The sequence below is a fragment of the Arachis hypogaea genome, chromosome 9 (genome assembly GCF_003086295.3).
Source record: "Arachis hypogaea cultivar Tifrunner chromosome 9, arahy.Tifrunner.gnm2.J5K5, whole genome shotgun sequence".
In the NCBI taxonomy this organism is placed as follows: Eukaryota; Viridiplantae; Streptophyta; class Magnoliopsida; order Fabales; family Fabaceae; genus Arachis; species Arachis hypogaea.
This window is the reverse complement of record NC_092044.1, coordinates 19,588,264-19,601,416: the sequence shown is the minus strand read 5'-3', so window position 1 is coordinate 19,601,416 and position 13,153 is coordinate 19,588,264. Positions and strand designations below refer to the sequence as shown.

Here is a 13,153-nt window from a genome sequence, read left to right as displayed (position 1 = left end):
TGAAAGTCTAATCCCTTAGGATATGCCACACAGCTCTCACAAAGTAGCAATCTTAGAGAACATGAAGAGAACTTTTGGTCATGTGACTGCAGCGCGGACAATTGAAGGAGGAAATCATATGTCTTCTATTCTTTTCCATATTAGTAAGAATAGCATTATGGGCTATCAGCCAAAGAAAAGATCGGATCGGGTCTATCCACTTCCAAATTAGATTAAAGATCCTATTTTGAGTTCCAGGGATGTTTTGGAGTGATTGGCAGGCAGATTTTAAGGAAAAAATTCCATCCGCGTGAGTACCCAAGCAAGTAGGTCTCCTTCATTCCACAAGAATGGTGGGGAAAAGCCAATCCTTCAACTTGTGAACGTCCTAATACCTTGAAACGAAAAGAAAATCAGTGAGAGAGTGTCCAACTTCATGAATAGCACTTACTTGAGTAGTTTGGTTGTCCAAACGTCCTAAATTTGGGATCCAGTTGTGCTCTCAGAAAATGTATCTTTGATCCATCTTCTATTCGTCAAATAGAATTGTTTTGAACATCATTCAGAAAATTTCTTTTCACAAGTTGGCGTCATTGTTTCTTCTTTCGGTGTTTGAAATGATGTCATTCTCACATCTATACTTGCCTCTTAGAATTCTAGATCAAAGGAAGTCTTTCTTTTCAACAAGACCCTACCCAAACTTCATTGTATACGCATGATTAAGATTCTTGGCATGCCGAATTCCTAAACTACCAGATTTTTTAGAATTGTTGACTATTCTCCCGTTAAGAAGGTAATTTTTTTTTGGATTGTGAAATTTGAGTATATATATATCTTGATATGTTTTTCTTTCAATGAAATATATTAATGTCAATAACAACAACAACAACAACTAACTAGTATAAATTAGGTTGTTAAATAAATTGAGACTCAAAATTATACAATTATAATAATTGAGATTTGCTTACATACGTGTATAATTTTTTTTTCTATATAACCCGCTACGAGTTGTAGCATTTTAATATCATTTTGCATGTTTTAACTTTTTGCTTGTAATGTGTTTTAGGTCATTGCAGCTTACGTGCAACATCATGCAAGAAGAGAATAATGAAGCAAAAACTGCTACAAGTCATAACGGTTTATGAGGAAGAAAAATAAAAAATATAAAGCATGATGGGTGGTGGTGATTTATGCTCTAAATATTATCCTGAATAAAAATAATTTCTTTTTATGATTTATATACATGTTTTTGTCTATTTTCTACACAAAGTCTAAATGTAATTTTTTTATGGTTTTGTACTTTGTTTAAATTTATTTATCTTATGAAGCCTTAATATATTTTTTTTATCTTTGTATTGACGTGTTTTTACTATTGTAAACAAAAAATATTTTATTTATAAGAGATGATAACGTTATTTTTATTTTAATAATGACACTCATTTTTTTTACAAATTTATACAAAATATAATAAAAAAAAATCATGTAAAGAATGACATTATCAAAAGTAAAAATTTAATTGATCATTGATTTTCTTTACATGTAATAATAATAATAATAATAATAATAATAATAATAAATAACTATAAGTTCTACCTACCACTCATTTAAACTTACATATAAAAAAAATTAATTATTAATTAAATTTCTATTTTTGATAATGTCATCTTTTATATGATTTTGTTCAAGACTGACCTGGTTCGACGCGATCTATGACTTGGCCATGAGTGAACGGCTATAATGATTACCCGGGTCGCCAGATCAAAAAAGAGAAGACCTGCAAATATACTCTAACCTCCAAGTCAAAAAAGATCTTAGAGGTCAAGAATTAGGATTGTGTGCTTATCTTGGAGGGATGGTGGCTCTCCTATCTGTAATGTTCATATTTTTTTCAAATTGAAAAGATAGCCTGCGAATTTGCGACACTAAGGCTGCGTTTGTTTTTAGAGACAGGACAGAATATGACACTGAAACGAAAATAATAGGACAGAAACACTAAAAATTATCTTTTGTGTATTGTGTTTGGATACAATGGACAAGACACTAGTGTAATGTCTAGTATTATATTTAGATACACATGGACAAGACTAAAATATTATATGAAATGACTAAAATAGTCCTGTGATTCCAAATTTTCTACATCAATACAAATTAATTTAATAAAAAATGAGAGTACGTAGGAGTACAGACGAAACTTGAAAAAATATTTGAAGAGGCAAAAAATTTTAATAAAAATATATATTAGTATATATATTAAAATAAAATTTATAAATATAATTATTTTATTTTAAAATTTATTATTAATATGTAGGAATACATCTGGTTAAGATTAACAAAAAAAATAAATTTGAGTTTGATTAATAAAAAATTTTGTTTAATTTAATAAGCCAAATTAATTTTAAATAAAAAATTTATTTAAAAAAATTTATTTTTACATGAAAAAATAATTAGTTTTTGCATATAAAAATCTATTTTTATTTAAAAAACTAATTTTTTTAATCTAAAAACTGTTTTTTCTTTATAAAAAACTGATTTTTCTTTAAATTATATAAAATCAATTACAATTTATAAATTATTTTATAACATTTTAAAAGATCAATTTTACTTTTGGTAATATTTATCTTTTAAAAGTTTTAAGATTTATTATTTTTGTTATTATTTTTATTACAAATCAAATAATATAATATAAAGTTAAAATTGTATTGAAGTAAAACGATAAAAAGAAAAGAATTATTTATCCCCAATAAAAAATTCTACAGAAAAGAAAGAGTACCTAGAAAAGAAAGAGATAGAGAAAGAACAGGAAGAAAAAAGTATCTCTGAACAACGTAATAGGAAAAATAAGAAGGGGTAATAGTGGAAAAAAAGGAAAACAAAATTTATAAAATTGTTCGTGACCACTCTTCCAAATTCCGTGTTCATCGTTGTAGTAGACACAAAAGTATAAAAAACTGTTTCGGAGAAACACTTTTTAAACAAGTGTTGTCTATATCTCTGTGTCCTACCCCCGAAAACAAACGCTACTTAAATGACAGAGATGGTGTGAGCAGACTTCTCAAACTGAGCCGGGTTTCGAAATTGGACCCACAATTTGTCTTACTGTTGGGCCGCTGAGTCTGAGACCCGGATTGGAAACAAATTTTTTTATATTATATTTTGTATGAATTTATAAAAAAAATAAGAGAAAATTTCATTCCCCTTTCCTGTGAGATGCTAAAATGACACTTCCCCTCTCTCTATTTTATAAATGTACATTTTCCTTCCTTCTAACTTTTAAAAAACCTCATTTTTAATTCATTTTAAACTTTTTGTGTTAACTAATGTTAACTTTATCCATTTTTTAAAAAAAATTATTTTTTAAAAAAATATTCATTAGCAAAAATTTTATTTTGTATTATTAAATTTTGCTTAATAAAATATTCTTTAATAAATTATTTTTTTATTGATTAAATTGTATTTTTAAAAAATTTAATAATTATGTTATTTTTTTAAATACCCTTTAATAATTTTTTAATTATTAAATTATAATTTTACCAAAATTTTTGTTAACAATTTGTTTATATTTTACTATTAATTTTTCGATATCTATATATTATTTTAACATTAAATAAAAAATTTTAGTAAGATTATTTTTTAATATCAATAAATATTAATTGTTATACATATTATCAGTGGTAAGATTTTCTTATTTAATATTAAAATAATATATATTAATATAAAAAAATTAATAGTAAATATAAAAATAATTGTTAACAAAAATTTTAGTAAAATCACAATTTAATAATTAAAAAATTATTGAAAAATAGGTATCTTAGAAAAAAATAATTTAATTATTAATTTTTTAAAAAATATTTCGTTAAAAATATAATTTAATTAATAAAAGAATAATTTATTAAAGGATATTTTGGTAAGCAAAATTTAATGATAAAAAATAAAATTTTTGTTAATGGATATTTTTTCAAAAAATAATTTTTTTTCATAAAAAATGGACAAAGTTAACATTATTAACACAAAAAATTTAAAATGGATTAAAGAGGAGGTTTTTTAAAAGTTAGAAGGAAGAAAAATGTACATTTATAAAATAGAGGGGAGAGAAGTGACATTTTAACATCTCACAAGAAAGAAGAGTGACATTTTCTCAAAAAATAATGATATTATCAAAATACGAGTGACATTATTTATATCTCCTATAAATAAACTAATTTTTTTTCTTTTACAATAGTAAAAATATGCTAATATAAAGATAATAAAATACATCAAAACTTCGTAAGATAAATAAATTAGACAAGTACATAACAAAAAAAAAAAACTACATTTAGACTTTGCGGTAAAAAATAAACTAAAAAAGTACATAAATAATAAAAAAGATTTATGCTTTTATTCTTTTCAAATAAACCACCATCCTTAATGGCGGTTTATGTTGTTAGTTTTCTTTTTCATAAACGGTTATGACTTATAGTGGTTTCAGCTTTGTCATTTTTTCTTCATGAACCGGGATGATCTAAGACGGATTACATGCAAAAAATTAAAATGTATGTATTATTAGATAAAATCGACATCATTTTTGTGGATATTTGATTCAATTAAATCGGTAATATTTTTTTATAATATGCTTACTAAAATCGACAATGCTGTCTTCGATTTTATTATTCATATACCAACAAATTCTATGTCTATATTTAGGTTTTTTTGACTATTTTAAAATTAAAAAGCGACATCTCTTCCGTCGATTTTAATAGATATGTTTTAATTATTTTTTTATTTAATAAATAGTAAACAATTAATGCAAATAAATATAAAAATAAAATTTATATAGAATATAGATAACAAGACAAATAAACTTTTAAATATAAAAATAAAATTTATACTAAATATTAGATAATGAGTTTACAAACTTATCAAAATAATAAATAATCATCTAACATAAAAACTCAAAACAAGATAAATAATTAAACTTAGGCTTATATTCGTTTAAATTACAATCCGCTAATAATACAAAATATTCCAAGTAAAGTAATTAAATAACTTACTTATACTCATCTAAATAATCATCTGAGTCATCATGATCGTCAGAATCATCATCCCTTTGAGAATTTTGTAGTTGTCCTTGTCGCTGCAGAATAGGTGAGAGTTTTCTATCTGGGACTAGAGTTGGGACTGGGGCTGAAGCTGTGCTTTTAATTAATGTAAAAAAAAAACTAAAACTAACTTCAAAAAAAAATATCAATAAATAATAATATTATTTTAAATCGTTTTCTATGAAAAAAACACTAATCTCTTTTAAATATGAGAATTGATCATTATAACGTATATATAATAACAAGGAGCAGAAATCAGTGTGGACAAGAGAGGTAATAGCTCCTAAATTAAAAATTTTAATGAGAAAAAATACTAAATGGTTCCACATAATGATTTCGAAAGACAATGAGGTCCTTAAAAAAAAACCATTTTTGCCTCCTAATCTTTACTTTTATGAAACTGCTGAATTGCCCATTTGTCAATATATTTTATTGATATTAACGGAATAAGCCTATATGATATGTTAAACTGTTGATTTATTCATTAAGAACCAACTAGGATTAACATATTCTTTTTTGTTAGGATCGGAGTTTCGTAGTCTTTTAAGAATAATTATATCAAGGGCGTTTAGTTTTTATTTTTATTTTTTATTATCTTTTTCAAATACATTAGCTAAATTTACTGTGTAAAACTAAGAAATATTAGTGATTTTTAAATTATTTTTACTTATAAAAATTAAACGGAGGATATATTAGTGATTAACGTGTCATATAAGTATGTTTTGAAGAGAGATCATTGACACGGGAGCTAATCAGTCTCACAAAATTAAATATCAAGAACCAAATTTTTTTTTGTTTGTTTAAAGATCTCGTAATCCCTTCAAAAAAATTATCAGAGACCAAGTTAGATATTCATTCAAATTTTAATGCATAAAAGTCTTTAATTTTTATATTATTCTCTTTTAATTTTAATTTTTTTCTTTTTATAGAGTTATATTTTTATATTAGCTACCTCCTAAAAATTATTCTAACTTCGCTCCTATCTAATATAGAGTTCTTAAATTGAATATCAAATTCTAAAAATTAAGTAAAATATTATTATAAAATTAAAAATAATGATTTAACAAAAATAAATAAATATTATTATCATATATTACTAAAAAAAATACCAAATTATATTCATATGCTAACATTAGTTATTCGATAGCTAACTTCAACTCAGAAACCCTTTTTGCCTTTCCTTTTGCTAACATTAGTTATTCGAAATCCCAAGGTCATTAATTGCCATAAACAAACCAAATTTGGACTATGTAAGATTTAAATTAATTTTTTTAGAAAAAAATTTTAGCAATTTAAATTTTTGAATAACAAAATTTTTAATTGAATTAAACTAAAAAAATTAAATTAATATTACCGAAATTATAACAAGTTATATCAATTTTATTTTCAGTATTGCAAACACCCTAATAAAAATGAATATAAAAAAGGGTATTGACATATCTAATTTACTACATAAAATATGTGCAAACATGATTTTTCACAAAATTAGATATGTATAAAAAATTGTTTATATTGTAAAGAAGATGTGTAATATAATCTAAAAATAGATATTTTTTAAAATGCAAATATTGATAAATATTTGATTTATTTTATTTACATATATATAGGGATGTTAATGGGGCAGGGTGGGGGCGGGAAATGCCTCTCTGCTCCTCATTCTCGCCCCAGATTTGTTCTCCATCCCCGCTCTCGTTCTCCGCTATGAGGGAATATTGCTCCACACCCCCATTTTCCACAGAGTCCTATTTTCTGCGGAGACCCCATTCCCCAGCTATCTGATAGTTATAACTAATTATTAATTTCCATATAACAAAAATAACAAGATTTTATACAAAAAATCTAAACGACAAGATGGTGACTTCTTTCTAAATGACGCAGTAGGGGAACGCAACGGCGAGCCAGAGGATAGAGAAGTGGACAAGGTGGGAGACGCAACAACAGAGAGGAGAATGGATACGACGACAAAGTTACGGAAAGAAACACCACAAATAGAGAGCACGACGCAATGAGGATCATGGCACGGTGAGGTGTGACGATGCGGTGAGAAGGAAGAGCGGCGAGAGGGTGGCTGCAGAGAGGTTGAATGGAGTATGGACAGCGTTAGAAATTTCTGAATTGAAGAAGAGTTATGCAAATGAGGATTAGGAGTTTTGGATTTTTATATACATGTGTGTGTGAAATGACTAAAAAACATATATGAGAAATAAACTATTAAAGATAATTCAATAAATTTATGAACTTCGGAGATTAGCGGGGATCCCTGCTCGGATTCCCACGCCTGTCTCGGGGGAATTTTGTCCCCCATCCTCATCCCCACAAAAAAAATTTCCCATAGTCAAATCTCCATTCGGAGCAGTCCTCGTAGAGATCTCCGAGTCTCCAAAAATTTTGTCATCCCTACATATATAAATCCATATCAAAATGGATACTCATTACTCGGAAAATGTTAAATAAATAAATAATTAAAAAAAGGAATGAGGTGCTCAAGACAGTGCAAAACAGCAAATACATTTTAGTCAAAGGAAATATGAAGGGCCCCACAAAATCACAAACTTGGTCTTGTTTTGTTAACTTGGTATATTATTGTTCAAGTGAAATAATTAATAAAGTGAAAAAATTGAAAATCTTATTTACTCTTAAATTAACACACATACAATAAATATTATAAATTCAATTATTATTAATATCTTATTTTGTCACTTTATAATTTCTTATTTTAGATATTTTTTCCGGTATTTTATCACTTCAAAATCTGGCCTAGGATTAGTAGCATCCGTTGGATGAGAAGAATAAAGAGCAGATCTTAGTCCCTAGATTTAGCATCGAGCGCCCTTCACTTCAATTTTGAAAAACAATGAACGAGTCACCAGTCCACAGTCTCCAGTCTCTCGACCGTTGAGGACTCTGCTACTCAGCTCTGAGCAAACAAAACCAAACACTTGATAACCAAATTCTTTTGGTTTGAGATTCAAACAAATTTCATACAGCATGAGACGCCATGGTTGGCAACGCCCTCTCCACCCTCTACAGGTACTCATTAATTCCACTCATCCTTATCCTTATCATTCTAATTTTGTTTTTCTTTTTTCTTTTTTCAACGAAATATAAGTATATAACACGATGCCATTATCTGCATTCTTGAAATTGTGAAAAACCTTGAGCTTTTAACTAGGGATTTGAAACATGGCAGGTTGTTGGAGTGGCAGTTTACAGTGTTCTGGTGGCGTGTTTCTACGCCTTCTTGGGGATATTCCTCGGAAATCGGACCGCGGAAATAACACTTATCGTCATATTTTCCTTGGTGGTAATTCATTTCTTTTCAATCTGAACTCAAATTTGGGGAAAGAAATTCACCATTTTTGCTTAGAAATCAAAAGATTTTTTTTTCTTAATTTATTATTATGTCACAGGCAATCTCTGTTATGTTTCTATTTGTGAGGTGCACTGCAATTGATCCCACAGACAAGACAAGCTTCAAGAGGAAGAAGCGAAAAGCGAAATCTGACACGGTTCCTAAGCTGAATTACAGGTTTATTGTTAGCCAGATTGTGGTGAGGTTTTTCAGGAGGGTAGAAAGGAAGTTACTCAGGACTTTCATCAAGAGGAAGTACCTCGATCCGGTGAAGACGAGCACGGGGATGGAGCCTCTGCTCCCATTCCCTCTTGTCATGAAAGATGATGATGCCATTTCCCCAAATCTCAATGAAGATGACATTTCATTTTGTGCTCTTTGTGATTTTGAGGTTAGAATCTTAGTTGCATACTATGTGCTTACCATTTAATCACAAGTGAGTGCTCTTTTCGGTCCCTGATCATTTATCTAAATCCCCAACCATTCAAGTAATTGGTCTAAGCAGTCCTTGATACATAGCAGGTTAGACTAATTATCGGTTAGAATCTTAGTTGTCCTTCAGGCAAGTCAAAAATGGTATTTACTCTTTAATCATTAATATTTTTTTATAACTTCTATGCTGTTGTATGAATCAGGTGAAAAAGCATAGTAAACATTGCAGGACGTGCAATCGATGCGTCGAAGGATTTGATCACCATTGCAAGGTGTGTGTAAATGAATTTTTGTGTTGAAGTAAAATCTGGAGTTGAAAATAAAACTGCTATTATTAGATTAGCAAGTCTTTCTGTGTTGGAATTTTTCAATTCTCTTTACTTTGTTAATATTATTAAGATGTAGTGCTTATGGTGTGTTGCAGTGGTTGAATAACTGTGTTGGGAAAAGGAACTACACAACATTCTTTCTTCTTATGATTTCCGTCCTATTAATGGTTTGTACTTAACTCATCACTCAGGATTATTACACTGTCTTTCAATTTCAGAACCAAAATTTAAAATAAAAGGTGTTTTAATTACATGAATTAAATATGTTCCAATATTATTGTCTTGTTACATGTACAGCTTATCATTGAAGGAGGGACCGCAATTGCTGTGTTTATCAGGTGCTTTGCGGATAAAAGAGGAATGGTAAAGGAGCTTCATAGGAAGCTTCATGTAGAGTTTCCAAGAGAGGTTCTCGCCACCATATGTGTAATATAGTTAACTCAATGGTTTTGGGAATTTATATAGTATGTTGTGCCAAGCTTGAAAGTTGGATTTAACATTAATTTTGACTTGCATTGGACTTGCTGGAATGATAATACAGGTGCTGCTTCTTTTGTTGACTACTTATATTTCAGCAGCACTAGGACAGCTTTTCTTCTTTCATGTGGTTCTGATACGAAAGGTACTAGTCTTTGCTTTTAAATTATCTTGTACTCCCTCTCTGACTATGAATGACTTTTAACATTGTAGCACAAGAATTAAGAAATCGTTAATTGACTCAATTATGGAAAATATATTTAGTATATGTTGGGAGAAGTGAAGGGAGCCTTGGAGCAACGGTTGTGTTGTTTCCATGTCACCTCAGGTCATAGGTTCAAGTTGTAGAATCACCTATTGATGTAATTATTAGGTTAGGTTGCCTATACTACACTTATAGGTGCGGCTCTTCCCGGATCCTGCGTTAACGCGGGATACTTGTGCACCGGGATGTCTTTATATATGTTGGGAGAAGTGATTTATCCTCTTAATGGATCCTTCTAAACATTCTAGTAATGCCAAGGTGAAGGTACAAAATTGATTGCTGTTTAAGATTCTGAGGCATTGAAGGTATCAACATTTTCCATTGTTTAGTAGCTAGCGTGATGATTAGGAGGGGTTTAGATTTTGTTATCATTAGTCTATGTTTAGATTTTGTTATCATTACTCTTATGTTATAACTTATATGTATTACTGTTTCTCTCTGTTCGTGAAATTATGACCATGTATTTAAATTGGGCAATACAGGGATACAACAGGACAAAAAACTAATTATTTACAAATTACAAATAATATTCGAGAAAAGGTTTTTTTGCTCAAAAGCACTTGTTCATGAGGGAGAACTGGTGTACACTTTTGCTTTAGCACTCTCTTATTTTTTCTGGAAAATTCGTGGCTATCGAATAATTTTTTATTTGTTATTACTTTAGGGAATGAGAACTTATGACTATATCCTGGCAATGAAAGAAGAGAATCAATTCACAGAACTAGAATCGCTTGACGATTCTGATTTTTCCTCAGATGAGAGCATTGATTTTGACTCACCTGAGAAGCCAACAATAATCTCAAGGATTCTATGCCAGACCCAGGTAAGTATTAAATAGACCAGTCGTTTTGGTAGTATTTTATTTTTGTCCTAAGACATAAAAATTTGGTTAAAAATCACGGTCGTGTCAACACCATCTCTGTCTAAACACTATATGCCATATTTTCTGAGTCAAACCTTACAGGGGTAGTTGTTGAGTTTCAGAGCTCGCCGAGGTTGTCTATTAAGATCGAAGGAGAAACTGGGCCTTCTTCTCTCTTGAACAAGAAACAGAAGTTCCATGTAAGCATTAACCCATGGAAACTCTTAAAGTTGACCAGAGAGAAAGCACTTCTAGCAGCTGAAAAGGCAAGAGAGAAGCTTATGAGAGAGAAGAAGCCAACAGGGGAAAACAATTCTTCACTAAGACCTCTTCCACTAGAGACAAAAAGCGGACCTTCGATGAACAACACAGATAGAAACACGGACAATAATAATGAGGGATATCCTGGCTCTTCATCAACAACTTTCCTAGCAAAAGGGAGAGTTACAGGATCACCAGGCATGATTTCAAGCCCAAGAAGAAGATTTTCTGGCACACCAACAATGTTCTCTAGCAGCACCATTTTGCCTTCTCCAAAACAGAAGTATAGAAGCAGTTTTGATTTGAAGTTAACAGGAGTGTCCAGGGAGCTTGAAACACATATTTCAAGGCAGGTTCTTTGTTCAGTTATCAGCAAAGATGGAAGTGAACAACCATCCCCAAAATAGGCTAGTGTGTGTCTGTAACATTTTATGTTGAAATTCTCGACCTTAGAGAAAATGATTTGTTCATATGTCTGTTTCCTGTGTAACATTGATTCCATATAATTTATTTATACATGGGATGGTTGGTCACCATATGTAACATGGATTTATTTTCAATTTATACATGGGTGCAATTCTAGTCAATGCCCTGTGTGACTGATTTTATTTGCTATGGACTAGCCTTTTAATATTTCATACTCATTTTACTTTTGAGGAGCGTGTGAGAATTGGAATATTTGTTGAAGGATTCTCGTGTTTGTTACAACTCATATTACTGAATGATAATAATGAGGATGAAACAGAGGCCCTTAGGAGTTTAGGATATTATGAGAAGTCGGGTATAAGGGAAGAGTACTATCAGCAAAGTGAGGAGTCCATGATTCCGATAAATTTTTATGAAGAGGGAAAAATCTCAAATGAGCAAGGGGTCCATGGAAAAGTCTCAAATGATTTCACTAAGACCTGTCGCAGGTTTAACAACAAAGTGGAAGCCCCAACTCATACTTAGATTCCTTCTTGCGAGGAAGTCCGCTGCTTGATTCCCTTTCCCTGTATGTGCGTGTATTGCGTTGCTTTAGTTGACTGATTGTTTATTTGACTTTTTTCATTTTTTTGTTTCAACTTTACAACCACAGACCCAAATATCCTTTGGTGTTAAAGTTAATACTCAATTTCCTCCCTCAAATTTAAAATCGAATTTAATTTAACCTTTAAAATTTTAATTGACTCAAATTAAACTCTAAAATTTATAATCATAATTTGCATTAATTTTTGAGCTAATTTTCATTAACATCGTAATGATTTGATATATTAACTTATTGCATATTAAATTCTTCGTTCAATATCTATGTGATCAAGATCTGTTAGAACATTTAAAAATTTAATTGATGCTCTCAAAATCCCAAATTTTTTAAATTGAACTTATTATTATTGTCTTTGTGAGGATGTTAAAGAACCAATCACGCATATAGAAGATTTAGTAGATCTCATTCATATAAAACCTAGATATAGTCTAAATCTTAATAAGTTAATGTACAAAATCAACACATATTTACAGAAATTAATTTAAGAAATAATGTAAATTACTGTTATAAATTTTTTAGTTCAAATCGAATCATTTGTAAATTTAGAAATCATATTAAATTCAATTTCAAAATTTAGAGATCAAATTGAATATTAACTCTTAAATTTACATAACATTTATATGCAAAACAAATACGAGATCATTTTATTTTTTGATTGGGACTATTATATTTCTTCCAACATACTCTCATCTCAAGTTAAAAACTCTATAATTTCAAATAATAATATATTTTAAAATATTATTTCTATAATTCCGTCTCGATGTTTAATGAACGATTTGATTCCTTATAATATATGCACGTATAAAAGTTAGATTTACAAATACACAAAAGTTGAAAAAGTTGTGTAACTACGTGAGAGGTACTATTTTAGTATTTTACAACACTCTAATGTGTTAATACATTATAGCACATTTTTTTTGAAAGACAAACCAGCTTAACATACTCGGTGGAGCATACAACAATACAAAAAATGAAGCAATTCTAATGTCATTTCCGACATAGCCATCAACAACATGAATTATTTTCACACCATTCCTTCGAACTACAAAACGATCTAGCAATGCATACTACCATGACCGTTGTCTTATTCTGGA

The 13,153-nt window shown here is 29.4% G+C and overlaps 1 protein-coding gene across 1 annotated transcript; it reads left to right on the top strand.

The window, feature by feature from the left end:
• Nucleotides 1-7,900: 7,900 nt before the first annotated feature.
• Nucleotides 7,901-11,685, top strand: LOC112710622 (protein S-acyltransferase 18). The gene is made up of 9 exons (XM_025762913.3): nt 7,901-8,084; nt 8,245-8,358; nt 8,465-8,797; nt 9,042-9,110; nt 9,263-9,334; nt 9,465-9,593; nt 9,709-9,789; nt 10,574-10,732; nt 10,894-11,685. The coding sequence occupies exons 1-9, from the start codon at nt 8,043-8,045 to the stop codon at nt 11,437-11,439; spliced, it is 1,545 nt and encodes a 514-aa protein (XP_025618698.1). The 5' UTR covers nt 7,901-8,042; the 3' UTR covers nt 11,440-11,685.
• Nucleotides 11,686-13,153: the final 1,468 nt, after the last annotated feature.

Bases quoted from the DNA above. Each gene is read 5' to 3' on its own strand.
- LOC112710622 (XM_025762913.3), top strand. From the start codon at position 8,043: ATGAGACGCCATGGTTGGCAACGCCCTCTCCACCCTCTACAG. The intron at 8,085-8,244 runs GTACTCATTAAT...GAAACATGGCAG, and splicing joins GCCCTCTCCACCCTCTACAG to GTTGTTGGAGTGGCAGTTTA. The intron at 8,798-9,041 runs GTTAGAATCTTA...TGTATGAATCAG, and splicing joins GTGCTCTTTGTGATTTTGAG to GTGAAAAAGCATAGTAAACA.